At 43.4% G+C, this 19,945-nt stretch overlaps 2 protein-coding genes across 2 annotated transcripts; one reads left to right on the top strand and one right to left on the bottom strand.

The window, feature by feature from the left end:
- Positions 1 to 359: 359 nt before the first annotated feature.
- LOC125008713 (rho GTPase-activating protein 24-like) lies at positions 360 to 2,936 on the top strand. Its single transcript, XM_047586075.1, has 2 exons — positions 360 to 1,570; positions 2,404 to 2,936. The coding sequence occupies exons 1-2, from the start codon at positions 633 to 635 to the stop codon at positions 2,639 to 2,641; spliced, it is 1,176 nt and encodes a 391-aa protein (XP_047442031.1). The 5' UTR covers positions 360 to 632; the 3' UTR covers positions 2,642 to 2,936.
- On the bottom strand, positions 2,818 to 19,233 carry mapk9 (mitogen-activated protein kinase 9). Its single transcript, XM_047586074.1, has 12 exons — positions 19,001 to 19,233; positions 14,022 to 14,168; positions 12,019 to 12,148; positions 11,487 to 11,545; positions 11,075 to 11,213; positions 9,915 to 10,080; positions 7,940 to 8,011; positions 6,799 to 6,981; positions 6,297 to 6,421; positions 6,143 to 6,206; positions 5,085 to 5,156; positions 2,818 to 4,935 (listed from the first exon to the last, which is right to left on the bottom strand). The coding sequence occupies exons 2-12, from the start codon at positions 14,135 to 14,137 to the stop codon at positions 4,799 to 4,801; spliced, it is 1,263 nt and encodes a 420-aa protein (XP_047442030.1). The 5' UTR covers positions 14,138 to 14,168; positions 19,001 to 19,233; the 3' UTR covers positions 2,818 to 4,798.
- Positions 19,234 to 19,945: the final 712 nt, after the last annotated feature.

Raw genomic sequence — 19,945 nt, 5'->3', positions numbered from 1 at the left:
GTGCAAATGATGTGCATTGACGTAAGAGAACTGAAACCCACAGTTTAAGCCACTCTGTTGAGAATTGCAGCGTTTCTTATAACGTTTAACATCATCAAATAATCAAACCTTTAAGGCCTCTTTCGTCAGACACTACTACATATTATTTTGCAGATTACCTTGCTCATTGTGTGTGTTTCACACTTTGTGCCCATGACCACCATCTATTTCTGTGGTTCCAGTTATGTGTGACTGTCTTTAGGAATGAACCCGACTACATTACACCGTGGTCCCTCCCCCAGGAGCTGTGCTAAAGTAACAGCTGATGTCAGACCTGCTTAAAGACACACACACACACACACACACACACACACACATGCAGACCCCGTTAGCTACACCCACGCTACAACCTGTCTACCATTAGGCAGAGCCGTCAAAGTCACTGCAGACCCGGCAGCCAAAGGGGAGGAGGGCTCCCGCACCTTCCTCTCCTCACGACACATCAGCACTTGGCACAGGGGAGGCTCCATACCACGCTCACAAATCCGCAATACAAGCCTTTAATCCCACGTTACTGCAGACAGAAAAAGGGAGGGCAGCTATCCAAGACTCTCAGCGCCCCCCCGTCCCCCTCCCATGTGTCTGCTCGGATCATGGAGTTGCACTGTCTTCCTACTGAGACCCCCACCACAGCCAGCTCCTGCTCCACGGACCCCCTGTACGACAACTGCCCACCTTTCGCCCAGCGAGAGAGGGCCAGGAAAAGGGAAATGGAGAGCAGGGATGTGTGCCCTGCTGTAACCAGACTCCCGGGCCCCCGCAGCCCGCTGCCTTGTCCGGCCCCGGCTGCGGCCAAGGTTCAGGCAGTGGTCGACGGGGGAAGAGGGCCTGGCACGGGGCCAGGTCACAGCTACTCCAGCTGCACAGGGGGCCTGGGAAGACGAGGCTGGGGATCAAAGATGGTCCCAGGCATAAACAGTGCGAGAGGAGGGGAGGAAGGAGGAGAGCTGGGATGCGGCACAGAGGACAGAGCTCATCCGAACCAAAGCCCGAGCCCATCGCAGAGCGAGGAGCACCGGAGCGCTCTGTCTCTGTACGACAACCTCCCGGACGCGGCGGCAAACGACAGCCTGCGGGATTTCTTCGACATGGAAACGGGCCTCCAGGCAGCGTGGACCCCTGAGCGGGCCCGGGGGATGATGGAGGGTGACGATGTGAGCGAGGGGAAAAGCTCCTGGTCTTCTTGCGAGATCGTCCTCGCCAAAAGCCGCTCCAGTAACCAGGACCAAGACAAGGAGCGCGAACAGGAGCCGGAGCCGGACTCGGGATCCTGTGAGTTCATGCATCCCCAGCTCCCACTGCCAAATCCTCAAGGTCTTACACAAAGTTCCCCCGAGCTGTGTCGAGCTGTGCGCCAGGCCCCGTGGCCTCCTGCCGGCGCCCAGCTCCCGAAGCAGTCGTCGTGGCCTCCCAGGGTTCCTCCTCCGGTACCACTGGCCGACCCCTCTGCCAGCGCTCTCCGCAGCCTCCTCACCAGCCTCCAGCAGCAGATAGTCCGACAGAGGGAGGAGTACGAAGCACGGGTGGCCAGGTAGTATTAAATTTGCTACACACATTAGCCACATAACGTAGAAGACAAATGAAATGTGTTAAATATAATATGCTCTTGGCTTCAACGTTACACTTCCAGTGCACTGACTAAAGCATGACAATCTTCCACCTTGGGGTGTATTTTCAGTGGAGGGTAACACAATGTTCCCAGGATTAGAAAATGTGTGTGTGTGTGTGCGTTGGCTGTGCAGTGCTGCTTTGCCTCCTCAGTTGACCTCAAGTTTCAACCCTATATCCTGCTTAGGTCACAGAGCACCAACAGCTGATTAAATTCCTTTAAAGTTTCCCACAAGTCTCCCACGATGTGCAACCAAACTTTGGTTGTATTACATGGAACATATATGCGAAGCCGTTTTCAGTCAGCGGTGTAAGTGGATAAATTATGCGCGTGTTTTCTGTTGGTGGAATAAAATGGGTCCTGCTTTGTAAGGGTAAACAGGTGGTTGGTACAAACTGGGAAAAAGCACAGGCTGTGTGGTTGACATATAGAAAACATCTCACGACACTGGAAAGAGAGCTAATTTAAGGGGCCACGCTGCTGCTGCTGACCTAGACACAACACATGCCTCTTTTATTACCGATATAGATAGAGCGAGTCTCAGCAGTAGTTGGCAAGGACAAGAGGATATGACAATTCTTTCAGCTTGACCATAAGAAAGGAGGCAGACGGATTTAGCTCAGGCCAAGTCAAGCGGAATCGGATCAGATACATTAACTCCTTCTCCTGACCTGAGCTCGGGGGAAGAATAGCTGGTGTTCGCTCCTCAAAGCCAGTCACTGTAATACCCCCCTTTCTCCCCATGTCCCCATCAGCCTGGAGCAAAGGAACGAAGACCTGGAGGTGGAGGTCGCTCGCTTGAAAACGAACCTCGCGCAGCAGCGCCAGTGGTACCAGGCCGTCCAGGCCAAGATCGTGGAGTGCGAAAGGGCCAGGGCCGACGCAGAGGCGCGCAACGCGACACTGCAGAGGGAGATGGACCAGTTCTTCGACACCTTCGGGGAGCTCAACAACGAGGCAAAGAAGACGGAGTACATCGTCAAGAGCTTCTGAGAAACTACACGGTGTTTGATGTTATCAACAGTGTGTGCAAACGGTAGATGGCCTACTATCTGATGTAAGAAATATGTGAGGCATCACCTTCCTTAAGTGGGAAAGGTAAAATGACGCACAGTTATTTGCTCATTAAGACTCTGACAGCGACACAAACGACACCAAAGAAAGAAAAATAATCACTGATGTCCAATTTATTAGCGGAGTTTGGGCAAAGGATGTTGGCCAACTGTTAATATTGTGGTCATTGCATTCACATAGGACATCTCTGGAAATAAAAGGAGAAACAAACTGAGACGTAGAGTGTATACAATGGAGGTTTTTTTTCTTTTAAACAACACACAAGACGCTCTGAGCGCTGCGACGCTCAGTCCGCACCTGCGAAGATTTTAGAGCGAGTGGGACGGCCACTGCTCGGGTCATTTAAGGCATGACTGAAACAATAAGGTCATGGTTGTGTACAACACGGTGCATAAGTCCTCAGTGACTCCATAGTGTCATATTTCTGCATGTCCATCACACTGTGCAATCAGTTATGCAAAAAAAACAAAAACAAAACAAAACAAAAACAAAAAATCCACAATCCATTTCCAAGGTTCAGGCTTCAGTCGCAAGGTCCAGATTCAGGGTTCCACAGTCTCACACTTTCAACCACAACACGTCCCCTCTCAGCATCTCTCAAAACTTTCTCCACAGGTTTTTCTGTCTTTAAGGGTAACGAGGAAGAGTGCTGCGCGGTACATTTACACACACACACTGTATACGGTATGCTCACAGGCAAAAAATACATCTCTCAAACAGGCTTTCAGAACCACAACGACATGAGGATGCCGCGCAAAAGAACGGACCTGAACGTATTTTAACCTTTATAACGAGAAACATCACAGACTTAACGCCTTCATGCAAGATGAACGCGGCTCGTTGCGCCGCCTCGTGCGTTTTACGCGTGTAGCCTGATTTCATGATTAGTTTTTGTTACTTTCCAGCACTAATGGAATGGTTTAGAAAAAGGAGCAGCCCATATGCTTATGTGTCAATGAAATGTTTTTCACAAGAGGATTTATTTTTCACGGGCTTCACTGTGGTTGTGTGCAACATTCTGCAAGAACACAAAAATAAATACATGTATCTTTTTTTTGCCTCTTCCGGATTTACAGGATTATGAGCTTCTTTTGATATACACATTGATAATCAGTACCTTAAGTCAAATAGGGGTGATTGTAATATATATATATATATATATCTAGATCTACAGATGTTGATTTTTTTTTTTAACAAAACAAGCACACCTTATCTATTTGTAATGAGAGGGTCAGCGGCCACGATGAGCGTCGGATCTCGACATCTTTACATACAGTACATTATATCAGGAAATAAAAAGTGTAACACTGCAACCACGGCTTCGTCTTAGCTGTCAGGAGTAAAAGCTCAAAATCCACGTCACTCAAGCCAACAAATTTAAAAGAACACTGTGCAGAAAGCACCACTGTGGAGTTCTGCAATACTTTTTTAGCGTGCTATAGATTTAAACAAACTTTTAGCATTTTGATCATCAGGTGGTCGGTGCGATCAGTTTCGTTTAAGCTTTGTTCTTTCTGGCGTAACATGCATGAGAGCAGCTAGCAGTTGTGGTCTATGTTTAGTGCACGTCTGCTCTAATTCGATGACATTAACAACTTAACGATCGCTAAAAAAATAAAACTATCAAAACACAGGCATACAGAACGAACGACGACCCCCCGCCACCTACTCCCGGTAACCTGAAAATCAATATGGAGGCGTACACCATACATAACACATAGAACCAAGTTAAACGTCCACCAAGAAGATAAAGAGAAACCTTTTGACACACCGAGTAGCATAGATAGCTTTGACCTTTAGGCAGCAGTTCCAAAAATATGGTTTGAGGAAGGAGAGGATCGGGAAGATCCAGCGGATCGAACCGGGAAACGAAACCGAGAGATGGACCTACTCACTGAGGCTAATGTGGAAATAAGGAAAACACGGGACCAGTAAAAATAAAAAAAAATAAAAAACAGGGAGGAGGAAGTGGTAGAAAATAAAAAAAAATATGATGATTGATTGACGTTTGGATGTTGTAAATGCGAGAGGGCTGAGACAGGCGGACAGACGGACACTCGGGGCGATGGACTGTGTTCACTGACTCTCGTCCAGGGGTCCTGTCAGTGTGTCGATGCTGCTGCTGTCTGTGTCCGAGGCCAACGTGTGCTCTGTGGACATGGACGAGATGTCGTTGGCCGAGGACGACTGGGAGGCTGAGCCTGACGCCACATCTGGTACGGTGACACACAAACGAGTAAGAAGCATGAGACACAAAGTCCGGCTTCAACAGTATTTTGAGTTTAATCAGTGCATTTAAGATGCGTTTTCTGGACAAGTGCAGCTGTGGATATTGTGGCTTATTAAAGTAAAAAGTATCAACCTGAACAATCTTCTTTCATTAGACCGTTTTTGTTCCTCTCCTCCCAGTCAATCACCTCTTCATAAATGAGTTCTGTGGACAAATACAAGACGTTAGGCAGAGTCAGTGTGTGCTCAGCGTGTAGCCTTTAGGTGGAGTGTGGTGAGTTCATAGCTAAGTAGATATTAATTACCTCTGTCGGTTTGCAATCAGCTCTCCAAAATGTCACCAGTTGCTGTTAATTGCTCCACAATTTGTTTAACATCTTTTGTGCTTTGTTTGTGCACCGGACTTAAGAATTTGCCAGGAAGTCCCAACGATTTCCCCCACCCACAAAAAGTTAATCTGGAGTTCCTCCACCGGGAACTGATAATGCTCCAGCAAAGATACGCAGGGCCAATCAAATCATTTCAGCAGGCTTCATGAGAAGGTGGACAGGAGATAACAGCGACGAAGTCTTCCACATTATCTGAGCGCCACAGAGTTAAATGTGGTCACAACAAAAATGGCTGTGATTAGTTGTGGGGCTATCTAAATGCTGTGTTACCACTCTACCACTCGCACTGTGATAAGGACGGACTGTGGCAACGCCGAGCGAGATGAGAAAGAAAAAATGTACATGTGGCAGGTTTTTCACAGCAAAACGTCCACTGGACTTAGTCCGAGAGATAAAGAAAGGAGATATTTGTCTTCAGCCGACTGCGCAAAAAAGTCAGTGGAAGTTTTTTTTTTTTTGAGAATTAATATCTGAACTTGTTTTGTCTTTTGCAACGTTGTTTAAAAACTAGTTGTGTGTGCTTTGTTCCCTCAGGTTCACTGTCAGTGTTCGGCAAATTTATGTTGCCTTCACATTCTGTGCTCTAAGTATTATAATAGTAATCCACACCAAGTCTGTTCCTGCCACTTCCATAATGTGTCTGGACTCTTGTGGAAAAGTCACAATCACTAATTTACTGCACATACACATATAGATATGGAAGAAACATTATTCTAAATCACGACTATCTGACTGTTAACTAGAGTGCACCTGTGAGCCGGTGTTCAGTGCTGAGTTGTTTCCCTAGAGGGCAGTGTCCTACCTTTCCACTGCTCAATGGTGTGCTCCCTCTCTTCCAGCTGCTTATCTGAAATCTGGGGAGGCGGCTGTGAAACAAAAAGGAAATACATATATATAAGAGTAAGGTCACACGTAGGAGCAACAGCCACGAAGCGCACGGGGACGGTTTTCCTCACCGCGTCGGCCTCTGCGGGGTCGTACCACACGTGAATGTAGGGGTGATTGAGGGCTTCTTCTACCGAGATGCGGCACTCAGGATCAATGACCAGCATTTTGGAAAGCAGGTCCCGTGCTTGACCCGCTGTTATGGCAACACAGAAAGGGTGGGCTTACTATGGAGACAGACCTATGACATCACTACAATGAAGTAGTCTTCATTAGGACTTATGTGCTGGGTTACATCTCTGGCAATGACGTAATTTGTTCTGTGATTTCAGGGATCTCTAGCTCTAAATGCCACGTATTAGGATGGAGAACTGTGTGGTCATTCTGTCAACAGGCTGCATGTTTTCAGCTTTGCGTCCCTTTACTTTTATTGGGAAAGTCATTGCACTGTTGAGAAATTACTCATTACAGCAGCAGCCTTAACAGACTAAAAAAGAAACAACAACTCTGCCAAACGTCTGAGTAATATGCTATGAAACTGGCGAGTTACACAAGTGTATCTCAGCTTCTCACTCTTTAGTTTGTCGTGCTCAGACTCAGAAGGAAATGCCCAGTCTGGGAACAGCTCGGCGAAGCTGACGCCAGGATACTGTGGCTTGTTCATGACATAGTTCCTCACAGTCTCCATCAGCCGGTTCATGAACTCCATGCTGGGTGTACCCAGGACCTCGATGACCTTATTCCACTGGTCAATATCTGGACAACACAGTCGTTAGGGAGAAATCCAGCTGAAAAATTCAAAGATGCACTGAATTGAATGAAATGCATGAAAATGAAGCACTTGGTATAACATGCACTGATACACACAATGTTCATTATGAAACAAAACAGGCCTCATGGGGCGACTTTATGCGGCGGTGCTGCTACTGTCGGCATGCTAACAACGGCATGCTAATGTTAGGCAGATGTGAAGTTTATATCCCAATTAGAAAAAAACACATTTACAAACTTTACATGCTGATAAGTCAATGTTGCAAGTTGAAAGCAAGAGGATTTCTAGTTATAATTTATGTTAAATTTGTGAAATGTAATTTCATGCCAATCCATTGAAGCTGCCAAGTTATTTCACTAAAAAAAAAAAAAAAAAAAAAAAAACATATGGTGGTACAAGACATAAGTAGACAAGTAGTGTCTATGGGATGGGAGTGCCAATAAATCAACTGGATGTGTACATATTCCAAGAAACCATTTTAGTCTTTCTAAAAATATAAATGATCTGCAGGCTTACAATTACTGAAAGCAATTACTTCCCAGTATGAAAAGCAATCTATCGTCAAATCACATTTGCTGCTCGCATCCGTTCTCAGCCACTCGGCCGTGAACGTACAGCGACTATGAATATTTTAGGTGCTGAGTGGAGACATGACCAAAACCATTTAGGGACACAGGATCAGCCAATATAAATGTAAATGACGGGAACAACTACGACTTGCATTTCATCTGTCATTTAAAGACGTAACAGGGATCTCAACAATAACCACGCGGATTAGTTTTCATTCAAAAGAACAGGGAACACACATTCCTGTTGACATCTGCTGTAAAGAGGTACTACTTCGATGGGGTAACACGAAGAGACAAGTAGATGGCGACAGAAATGCAACAAGACGGGCAACGCGCGGCACGACAGACGAGAGATGAGAGCTGTGAAGGATACGATCGGTGCCTTGGAAGATGACGCTGCCTTTTACCATCTCCCCCATGATGCACCCCACTGACCAGATGTCCACTAGAAACAGAAAAACAGGCAAACACACACACACACACACACACACACACACACACACACACACAAACACAAAATATATATTTTAAACAAAAGTGATCACATTACATCAACGATATAATACAACTCGCTAAATGTACAAAACAGACACAGATGAACAACATGCTCTCGGGTTTAAATTTGAATGAGAAAGGCTGAAACAGTAAAACCCTCCGCTCTCATTATTCCGGTCCATCCTCGAGCCGCGCCGCGGCCCGCTGCTTTCATCGCAGGCATCTTCAGGCTGCCTCTCTTTCCTCTCTGGCTTGGAAACCAATCGCAGTCTTCCAGGCTTTTCTCCTCAGCTCTGCTTATCAGTTTACACAGCTGTTGCTCTCTCCTTCACTTTCCCGGGCGTGCGCATCAGCAGAGTAGGATGTAGTTAGTCTCTCTCCTTCCTTCTCTCTCTCTCTCTCTCTCTCTGAGTTTACCGTTTGTTTGAGAGTGTTTATGAGTGGCAAATGGCCATTAACTCCTCTCTTCGTTCTATTTCAGTTTCATTGAAGCTGAAAGCTTTCTGTGCTCTGATAACGTCTCCAGATCTCCACAAAGAGCTCCCGGCTCAGTCTGCACGGACGAGTTACACTATTAATTCTGACTGCTCGAAGAGAGAAGCTACACTCTGAGCCTGGCAAAGGGAGTTTCACGTTAGGCCAAGTCACATAAAATTCTGATAAGTCCTATTGTAAATTCCTCTTCTCATGTTGTCCTGCTCCCATGAGATGTTTGATCAAGGATCAAGATCAGCCGAGTAGTTAAACTAGTTTAGAAAGAACTGGGATTACCAGACTACGTTTAGTGGACAAACAGAGTCATGGTTCAGTTTTCTTTTGCTTGGATCTTGTGCCAAAGACTACAATAGTTTTTAAACCTGATTCACCTCCTGACATTCAGAAAGTCCCATTTTAGTACAGATTATTTATTTCAAATCTGGATGATTAGGTCAATGTTTTCAAAACAGTTGTCAAGCAACTAGTGTAACGGTGTTGCCACATGAAGCTTCTTCTCTGGTTTCCACTGAAGAATAGTCATCTACTACATCTGCCCAGCTACTTTCTCACCCACTCTTATTCATCCTGCAACTTTTTTTTTTTGTCTTCCACTAGTATTACTACAAACTTACAGCTTGACTCTGTCCTTGAGATCATGTGCAGTGAATCATTCAATTCTCCCGGATGTGTCGCGTAACCTTAATAAGAGCAGTGGTGGGTGTGTGCAGGGTGTTGCACAATCATTTTCAAATCATGCAATATGCGTGACTTGGAGATTAGATTAGAGAGAATAATATCTGTGGTTTTCTTAAGGGATTTTAAAACCCCTGTAGTCTGAGTCAAGCTTAAATAAACAATTTCCCAACATCTCAGCGTCTTCTGCTTAAAGAAAACAACCGGTGAGTTTTTAAGAGGACGACCATGGAAGGATACAGTCCTTTCCCGGAAAGAGGACTTTGTGAGAGATCATTTCAGGACCACAGGTCCACTGGAGCAGAGTAGTGGCGTAATGAAGACATTCGTCGTAAATAACAAACGCAGCCAAACTTGGTATCCATCAAGAGCACAGCTGGGCCAGAGAGATTTGCATAAGGCAACAACAAATTTGCACCACATATTCAGCTGCGATGTCCTTCTTTGCTAAACAAATGCTGTCGCGCACTGAATCCGCTGGACAAACCATGTTATCATAGCCAGCAACAAAACCTAATGATGGCTCTTAGCAGGTGAACCTTCAAATAAAACAATGTCCGACGTTCACAAAGATGAAAAACTGGCTCTTCAAAACATGGTAGAACTATATTCTTTCACCTGTTTATGTTTCAGAGACATAAAATAAAACTACTCTTGTGAGTCCGGTGCTCCGTCGCACTCACCGTTCTCCTTATACTTCATGCCCAGAATGACCTCTGGGGCACGGTAGTATCTGGTCACCACGTAGGGGGTCATCATGAAGTTAGTGCAGGCCGTCCTCGCCAGGCCAAAGTCCAAGATCTTCAGAGTGCAATCTGACTTCACCACAATATTGCTGGGCTTCAGATCCTGGGGGGACAGAAAATCAGTAACTCTACTGAAAATTCAAACATTAAATGTTTACACCTGAGTTACTTTTTTCATGTATTAATAAATGTCAAGGACTAAACTATTGACTCAATAGCTAAGTAATAATCACTGTCGGGTGAAGTTACACATAATTAACATTTTCTACGAGAGAGACATCACCAAAGCATAAAGTTACTTTTGAAAAATGTCATTAGTCATGTTTTCATGTCATATCGTAAAGCCCATTGTGACGTCACACATTGGATTCTGACGGAATATTTAATCTGTTACTTTATTGTTTATTTATTTATATTCTCATTTACTGTTATTTATGTTTCTATATAATTATCTTTGTTGTTCTGTTTTGTTTTTTTATGTTCGAAATAAAATAAAACTAAAGTAATTCTGAACCTCAAACAATGGCCCGAAATGGGTTTGCCCTTAACCCACCTGGGTATTTGTTAATTGCATGTCTGTGGCTGATTCACTGCGAGCATTGAGAATAGCTGGACGGCTGAAATGTCTGCTCTTGCTCCCAAAATTAAATGAAAAACTCCTTTGTGAAGACTTTGTTTAAGTCATTTTTTTCAGTGTGCGAACTACTCTTCTCTCTGAGCCTGCGATCGCCATGTTGGATGAACTTAACTCCGCCCAGACTCAGATACTCCAAATATGGACCTGAAGGTCTTGTTGGGGCGGAGCTAAAGCAGTCTGGACTCTCTGCTACCTGTTATCTCAGGTCACTCAAAGTGGGGATTCCCTTAATTAGGCAGAATTTGCAGAAACCTAAATAAAAATAAAGGAATCAGTTCAACAATGCTAAAATGAATAATGATATAGGGTTGGCCTTTTTAACATGGACGTCTATGGGGATTTGCTCCTTTTCGGAGGCTTGGCTTTTTTTGCTTCTCACGCTCTTTATCGTTGCCATCTGGGTAAAGCACATTTTTAATATTCCTCTTATCGTCCACAATAACGTTAATACTTCAGATACCCTGTGAATGATGCCAGCAGAGTGCAGGTGCCTGATGCCACAAAGGATCTGGTAGAGCAGGTAGGACATCCTCTCATGGTCCAGGTCCATGTGGATCACTTGGCATAGGCTGGCATCCATTAGCTCCATCACCAGATACCTGAGAGGAAGGATCAAAAAAAACAACTGAATGGAGACTGTGTGAGATTAAGAGTTACAACTGTGCAGGGATAAAGGAGATAACAGGCACAAAGAAGGAAAGGAAGTTAAGATGTTTGTAGAGTCAAGAGTGATAAAAGCGATTAGAAAGCATGTGGAAGGCAAACAGAGCAGTAGGTGGAGGTGAAAAGTAAAAACTGGAAGATGTAAGATACAAAGAAATAAAACACTTCCACTAAAATCCAGAAAACTCAGCCAAAAAAACTCCACTCACAGATCCTGGAATTCCTCCAAGGACATTTGAGGCGTAAAAACATTGATCAGTCGGATGATCTGCAAGCAGAGAGACAGCCCATTAGTCCACTCTGTTACTCTCCTCTGTATCCACTTCAGAGTGAGAGCTATCCAGCCGAGGACAGAGCACTAAGAGGGTTAGTTTGACGTGTCTCACTCTGAGCCAGAAACTTTCTCAGCACCGTAGGGAGATCACTGTCTTTCTTTTTTGTCTTTCTTTGTTTGTGCTTTTTTTTTCTTTTTTTTTCTAATTTAACAGACAATGAATGTGTGTTTATACTTTAGCTGTTGGTCAGTTTCCCCATTCAAATCCAATTTAAATAATATAATAAACAACAAATGAGAAAACGAGAACCACACATTTTAAAGATAAAAATTAAAAGTTAAATAAATTTTAACCACTCTGAGTAAGCCATTAAATGGATTTATTATCATTCTTTTGCACATCTGTATCATATGCAAAGCATATATTTTAGGAGGAAAGGTAGGTTCGTGTTAAATTTGAGTCTTACATTTTTGTGATTGACACATTTGAGTAGCACCAGCTCCCTGTAGGCGCGCTTAGCGTGGGTCTGGTTCTGAAAGGGCCGGCACAGCTTTTTCACCGCCACTGGGATACCAAGGACTGTATCTAGAGCAGAGCTGGGAAAGGGAACAGACACGGACAGAGGTGGTCGAATAAATAAAAACAACTGTTTGTTTGCTTACATGTAGGGATGTCACGATTACAGTTTTCCTTAGTACGATTATTGTTAGAGAATTTATCCCGATATTAAGATAATCACGATTATTATGTGTTGATTGATTTCACAAATGTATTTATATGTAAAATCACATGAACACTCATTAAAGGTCTTAAAGTTTCCTTTATTTCTATCTTTCGATGCCAAAATACAATTATATTACTAATTATATGATCCAATATTTGTATTTGTACACACATGCACCTGAGCAAAAAGAAAACTACTCGATGAAACGTCGGTTAATTTAACGTGCAGCGTCGGTCACCATCATAATGTGATATTGTCAACAGACCAGCGTGTAGCGAGAACGCCAGCGCTCAAAAGACGAGATTTTAAACAGAAATGGATGGAAACAGAAGAGTAGATACTGAAGAGGATAGTTATCTGTTGTTTACCTTAGTAGTTGGGAGTACCCGAGAGACATGCCGGAGACATGCGGCAGTGTTGTATTTGCGTCAATAAAAAAAATTTAAAGGAGAGGCAGCTGGGATTTAGGAATGGTGACCCGCCGCTCCTAAATGAATGTAGAGGAAACACTGCGTGGGTGTTGCGTGACTTTGTTATCGTTCTGTTTGAGTTGTCCTTAACTGTGGTTCCGGCATAATATTTTCTGACGGTATTCAGAAAACGTTACGATCAATTAATCGTAGCACTTAATATCGCGATTAATTGTGAAATCGAGTAATCGTGACATCCCTACTAACATGGCAAACAAAAAAATCGTAATGACCTAACTGTTGTATCTTTAAAATCAGAAAAAAATATGTTTCAACCATGAACATACTTTAAAGATCGTTGTCTTTTTTGAAGCTGTACCAGGAGCACACACACATACCATCACTATTCGGCCTTGTTGTCATGATGTAGCTTGGGGAAAGATCAACGAGTATCCAGGACAGATGTTGAATTATAGCCCCACCATAGAGCAAATTGAAACGTTATTAGGATATGTAGAGTAAATTTCATGAAATTGCAGCTTCAATATGCTCTGAGCCATAAATTGAATCTCTTCATGTCCAATGATGATAAAGGAGTGCGGCTCGAAGCTGAAAATGTAAATCAGTCTTCAAAATTACAAAATTTATCAGTCTGAAATTTGGGGAAATGTGCACAAAATGATGCATAAGATATCAGATATCTACTTCCATGTGATTTAATGGTCACAGGGACATATAAAGTCTTGAAACCTCCATTTTCCAGCAAATATTTTGACTTGTCATTGTTGAAAAAGGACAGAAGAAACTAAAAACAGGCTACATGTACATGGACAAGAGTATTCTGTTAATGGAATAATAGACCAATCAGAACAAAATAGCCTCTAGCCTGGGAAAGCCACACTCAAATACCATAAGTATATCAGTTTAGTAGCATGACATCGGGAGTTCATTATGCAGAATGTTTCAAACGATGCAGATTTGGGCCATAATCACTTTCCATCGCAGCGACCCCAGACCAAATAAATGCCTCATGTAATCACCTCAATCAGAAAACCCTGATTTTTGACCTGATATGAAGGAATAATCTAAAAACAGCACTTTATACCTATGTAAGTGCAGCTTTGATGACTTGCAATATTTTATAACGAGTAATACAATACCTGAAACCCAAGGATCTAAATTCATCAGCAATTAGTCTCTTTATTATTTACACTGCTCAGAAATTTCACTAAGCAACTAGAGCACTTTCCAGAAGGGGCAAACATTTGCTTTTTGCTCAAACAGCAACTAATACGCTTATTTTACATTGAAGAGTTCACAATATTAGTCTCTCACCAGACGATGCCTTGGGCCCCGGAGCCGATGGCGCGCAGCTGCTGGTAGCGCTTCAGGACAGTGAAGGTGGAGTCTCCCACCTGAACACTGTAGAACTGGCCCTCCGCCTCACTCATCCTGCTGTACGGTCAGGACCACCCGCGCTGTCTGCAGGGGGTCAGCAACGACACACAAACAGAGACAGACGACACAGATAAGCCCACAGACAAGCGTGACTGGGTTCCTTCCAGGCAGCAAACATCTCCAGATGGTTAAGGCAGCGTGATACAGGGGTTCCAGGACATGAATACGCCTGCGGCAGTGAGATATGACGCTGTTCCAGTCAAGTTTAAAGTCAATCTATCGCGGCTTTCTGCCTGGTCCGCGGATCGGATAAAGGTAACAGTGGGTTGAAGCTGGTGGTGTGTGTGTGGAGAACAGACGAGGCTGCTTGAAAAGCCTGAGGCACTCGATGCCATCTCTAAACTCAGGCACTCATCTTCAATAAACACACACAATCGGAATTTGGCTTTAAAAAAAATTTTGATCCGCATCCAACTCTTTTACAAGTGAGCGTGTACAGCCATCGGCGCTGGATGTGCATATACAGCACATGCTCATAAAACACTCCGTGCGTGTGTCTGTGTCTTTCTAACAAATATGGCAGTGCTAGGGCTGACTCGTCGGGCAGGAAGTGGAGGGGTATTATTCTTGGCCATCCTTTGTGTGTGTGTGTGTGTGTGTGTGTGTGTGTGTGTGTGTGGGCGAGGACACACAACCACGTAGCTACGCAACAGCGAGCGCAGTCACGGCTGTTTGTCATTCCTTGAGAAAAAAAAGCCACATGTTAAACGGAGTCTGATTTTTTTGACGGGGAACAATAACACAATCAGCGGCTGGTTTTTTCACGGCCAGAGAGACAAAGTGCTGAGCAGAAAGAAACACCAGGAGAGAGAGGCTGCGATCGAATAGAGTCGGAAAGCACCTCGAGCTGCTTCAATAACGCTGCTCCGTCTCAGCTGTGACAGCGTGACAGGCAGAATGTGTGAGCAACGAGCTACATCAGCGAGTGGAAGTGGTACTACGCTCAGGTGACTGCTACTGCCATCAGTCTGAAACCAGACACAGGGTAAATAAATAGTGACAACACAATAGTCTCAATCAGATCTCTCGCTCTCTCTCTCTCTTTTTTTTTTTTTTTTAATAAAAACATCCCTTTTGATTAATAAGAAATGAAGGATTTTTGAAATTATCAATGAATACCGGAAAATATTGTTGAAATTTGTAAATGCTGAGTAAATCAAGCTATATTAGCATTATATTGTGTGGTGACTATTAGAATTAGAAAGTGGAGAATAACAAGTACTGTATGTAGTATGAGTATATTTAATTAATAACTTCCTAATATTATTATCAAATGTATGCAAACATTCATCTTTTTTTTTTATGTTTGTGTGTTTTTACAATATATGCAGTCACTTTCCAGATCATCAGGTTCACCAGTGGAAACAAATGCATTCTGATAAAAGTCCCATTCTCAATCCTCCATCCATCATTACATCATTACAATGTTCAGTTCATGTAGAAAGAAGAATTCTTTCTGTGTTGGAGGATGTAGTCTGTGGTGCTGCTGGAGTGAAGTAGTGAATTTAACACAAAAGCATTCTGTTATTTAGCCGGGCCCACTGACAACAATGGGGTTGACAAAATAATAGAACCATGGGTCGGTTACAAAACAACGCAGTTCAGTAGCACCAGTACAAACCGCAGGCTCCATAGTGAAAACACCATAACCTTCATGAAGCTAAGTGCAGCACAGTTATATTAGAGCGCACGTGTTTTCACTGGTGTACCTAATGAAGTGGCAAAGCGTGTATAAAGGATAGATTTATGAAGAGAAATGTCACACATGAGCTATTTCTGTAATAGTAGTAAGAGTGGTTTTCTATCTTCATCTCATCGAGGTAATCCCCGCCTCTCTCTCTCTTTTTCTTTTTTTTTTCCCGACGTAGGTTTGTCGTGAAATGTTTGTTTCTCTTTGAGCCGGGGTCTTATAATCTCCCTCCAATCTCCATGCCGCCGTTTTTCTGCCTCGCTCCCCAAACATTCGTCCAAAAAAGCCTCCGAACGTAGGAGGTGTCGATCTGCACGCACACCATTACTCAGATGGAAAATGAATCCGTGTCATCTCCATCTACTTTCCTCCTCTGCCTCCCTGGCAGCTTCTCCTCCTCCTCCTCCTCCTCACATGCATGTCCAGCTGGCTCTCCTACTACACCTAAGGGGAGAGCTGCAAAGACATTCACTCCCTTCAAGTTGCTCTTTTAAATTTTATCTTATGCCACCGACATTCCCCCACTGATTTACTCCCCAATGGGCATCAATAAACTATTATCTTATTTTATCTTATCTTATCTTATCTTATCTTATCTCATCTCATCTCATCTCATCCGTGGCTTCCTAAGGGTTTCCCCACTGACTGAATGGTGCTGACAGGTACATTTTTGATGAAGGCTGTGATGATGACACGCAAACAGGGCTTTTCTTTGATTATATAATCACATTAAAGGCAGGTTCAGGAGGAACACCTTGACACCTATGCAACACAGATTCTAGGCCACTAATTCAACAATACATGAAGACCTTGTGCTACAGACATCGTGCAACACATTTCCCTCCCTGCGTTTTTTTTTCTTTAACTCGGGAGCAGCATTGGTAACACCGGCCTTTTGATATTTGTCTCCAGTACGTTTTTTTTTTTTTTTTTTACCAGAGCGTCTGGTGTGCTGACTCACAACACACACATCAAGCTTAAGAACGCCAGCGAGAGGCCGTTAATCATAACCAAAAACCTGTTCCAGCTCGAGCAGCGACAGTGCATGTGCAACACTTGCTCCTCAGCTGGTCACAACTACAGGTTAAATGTTATTTTGCACAGATCAGTGACAGGAAAGAAATGCAATTTGTCGAAAATCGCGTGTAAGCTCAGGAAACCAGGCAAAGTACATGAGCATACACCTGTTATAGCTCTGGCCAGCAGGCCCAGAGGAATTTTCCCTAAATTCAAAGGGGATTCGATTAGTGCAGCTGAAACCGAGGCCAATGCAGACTCGCTTCAAGCAGGAAACATCAAAGGACAGCAGGACATGAAGAAGAAAGGGACAAACAAACTGCTTATGAATCACAGCACCAATCATATGGTCACTATCGCATTTCTGCGCCTTAGTAATCACGGCAGCGTGATACGCCTGTTCCTGTAAATGAAATGAAATCCTATATTACAAAACAACTCCAGGATCGGAAAATTAACAGTGATTACGATTCTGGTTTCAACTATTAATTAAACCCAATATGCAATATTAATGTTGCATGTAAAAACTCATTCACTGCAAAGATAACCTGCCAGCATTAATAACCTTTACCACCCCAAAACAGATTAGCTCGTTGGATATTATATCTATTATTATACTTATATTTACCTAGACAGGCTTGACTAATGTGAGGATGTAACATGAGACAAAGGATCATTTTTATAAAAAATATTTAAGATTAAATTAAAACTTTTTTAGTACAGTGACACAGGTAAGATGAAATTCTATAAAAATTAAAGTCAATTTTAGTTACAAAGAACTGAATTAACTTTAGTTAAGTAACTGCATGGTCCACACATACAGATTTCTGGAGCAATTACAGGACCGGTGTGCTACTGAAGGAGACTTCAGCATGTGGATGGGAATGCCAGGGACTGATGCTTTTAGGCAACATGTGTGGTCAGTCGAGTGTCAAACCGATGAAGACCAACAAAACACAACTGTTCTGAGGCAAGTTGCTTAATTCATTGTGATTCTGATTATTTGTCACAGAAGGAATGTGAATAAAAAAAAGGGAGGTTGGTTAATTGTCTGTACCTACGTCTTAATTCATAACTACATATAAATCTCTGTTAGTTTAACTTCGGAAAGAATCGATGAGAGACGTGTCCAGCTCAGTCCAGTCCAGCCTCGGGCTGTGACGTGGCTGTGGACGGGACACAGTGAGCTGGACACGATATCAGATTAGAGCGTGGCCTGGAGACTCAGTGTCTCATCCTGATGTAGCAGAGTTACACTGCAAGGGTGGATGAAACTACGTCCAGGCTGCCACTGCTGCTGCTGCTGCTGCACCACCAGACATGTCAAGCGGGGCTGTGAGGGCAGTCTCCACAAGAGGATGAAGGATGCAAAAGATAAAAGACATCCCAGAGTGAAAACACAGCTAGCAACACTCCTGGCATTCTACCCTGGTGCTTACTGTGTATGTGTGTGATTCCAACCAGGGCGCATGTCAGCCTGTGTGAGCTTCAACATGCTTCAGACTTTAGACATGACAGATTAATACGCACGGTGCCTGATTTACTGGCAAGCTTAAACGCACCCGTGACACGCCATTTGGACTAGATCATGGAGAAATATAGCACTAGCTTGTCCTCATGCACCTGTGTTCCTGGTGATAGTGGTTTCAAAAAAAAAAAACGTGATCACACTAGGCCTGAAGACATTTCATGTATTTGGGATAAATGGGCATCACAGTAGCTTATGTACAATGAAAACCGCGTGTTATAGCAGATGTGAATGTGTTTAATTTCCTCACACAGCACGCTTGCTCCAAAACACACACACAGGCAGGCAGGCAGGCAGGCGCGCGCGCGCGCGCACGCACACACACACACACGCGGAGGTATGAAGTCACCCGTGTATGACACACCGTGGCCGCAGCACCGCTGGCACTCTTCGCCTCAACACTCAGAAATCATCGGTTCTCACAGCACAAAGTTACAACACCGCCTTAGGTTGAACCCCCCCTCGCGTTTGACAGGGTGCAAAGTTATCGGGGCCTATAGTACCAGTATTTTTCAGTTCTGTCGGTAGCAATGCGGTAGTCGGGCCGCCGGGGCTGAACTGAAAGCTCGGACGGACCAATGGACGGCAGGAGGCGGCAGCTGCAGCGGCGGTGAGACGTACCTTCTCCCTTCGCGGCTCCCAGGGCACTCCCATGCATCGAAAACACAGAAAAAACCCTCGCCCCGTCTTTCAGACTCTACCGGGACTGGGAAAAGTTCAGGAAAACGACCGGGCCGGCTGTCACGGCTGGCAGACCTTCTTCTAGTTCCTAGCTAACTCTAGGAGGAGGAAGGCAACGCCACAACAAGCCGAGACCCAGCCAGCACCGCGGTGACGTCATCGCGTCATTTACGTGGGGCAAAGTTTTTTTTTTTTTTTTTTTTTTTTTTAATTTTGACTCCACTAAAACTTTGCAGAAAAACGTTATGTTCTGTAAGTGATCAATTAAAGTATTGATATGATCATTAATGTTTTAATGGAATGAATGTCACTTAAGAAGAAGTAAGAACTGGTAAGAAAAAAAAATCACAAATAAACGTCCTGCTTTCAACAAACAGAATCTGTCCACTTCATTAAATGAAATTATTTTTTTTTATTAAATTAAAGTTATGAGACACATTTTGCAACATGATTTATTAATAACAATAATAATGATAAGTCATTATCAAAATATATTGCCTACATTTGTTATTATTATTGTTTTATTTTTTATTAGCAGTAGTAATATACTGTATTTGTTATTATTATTGTTTTATTTTTTATTAGCAGTAGTAGTACACTGTATTTGTATGTAATATCTGATTCTGTGAAGTAACAGTTGTGGTGTTAAAAGTATAGGTACCTTTTCCCTGCAGTTCACAAGATGCTGATACTGATTTGCTGAATTTATTAAAGATTAATTATGTTGTGGATTTAAATATATGCTCTTCTTGCTACTCGCATTGCTAAGTCTTACTGCTGCATCTATTTTACAAACTGAAGTGGACTCATTCCATACATCTCATAATATACCACCAAAGGAATGTATAATTCCGTGTTACGCATAAGTGTTACATATAAATGGCT

Source organism: Mugil cephalus, chromosome 5 (assembly GCF_022458985.1).
Source record: "Mugil cephalus isolate CIBA_MC_2020 chromosome 5, CIBA_Mcephalus_1.1, whole genome shotgun sequence".
NCBI lineage: Eukaryota > Metazoa > Chordata > Actinopteri > Mugiliformes > Mugilidae > Mugil > Mugil cephalus.
The sequence above is the reverse complement of the archived record's forward strand: the minus strand, read 5'-3'. Positions and strand labels throughout refer to the sequence as shown.

Excerpts from the sequence above, each read along its gene's own strand:
- LOC125008713 (XM_047586075.1), top strand. The coding sequence starts at position 633 with ATGGAGTTGCACTGTCTTCCTACTGAGACCCCCACCACAGCCAGCTCC. Across the intron at positions 1,571-2,403 it reads TACGAAGCACGGGTGGCCAG|CCTGGAGCAAAGGAACGAAG; the intron begins GTAGTATTAAAT and ends TGTCCCCATCAG.
- mapk9 (XM_047586074.1), bottom strand. The coding sequence starts at position 14,137 with ATGAGTGAGGCGGAGGGCCAGTTCTACAGTGTTCAGGTGGGAGACTCC. Across the intron at positions 12,149-14,021 it reads GGGGCCCAAGGCATCGTCTG|CTCTGCTCTAGATACAGTCC; the intron begins GTGAGAGACTAA and ends TCCCTTTCCCAG. Across the intron at positions 8,012-9,914 it reads CATGAAGTATAAGGAGAACG|TGGACATCTGGTCAGTGGGG; the intron begins GTGAGTGCGACG and ends TTCTGTTTCTAG.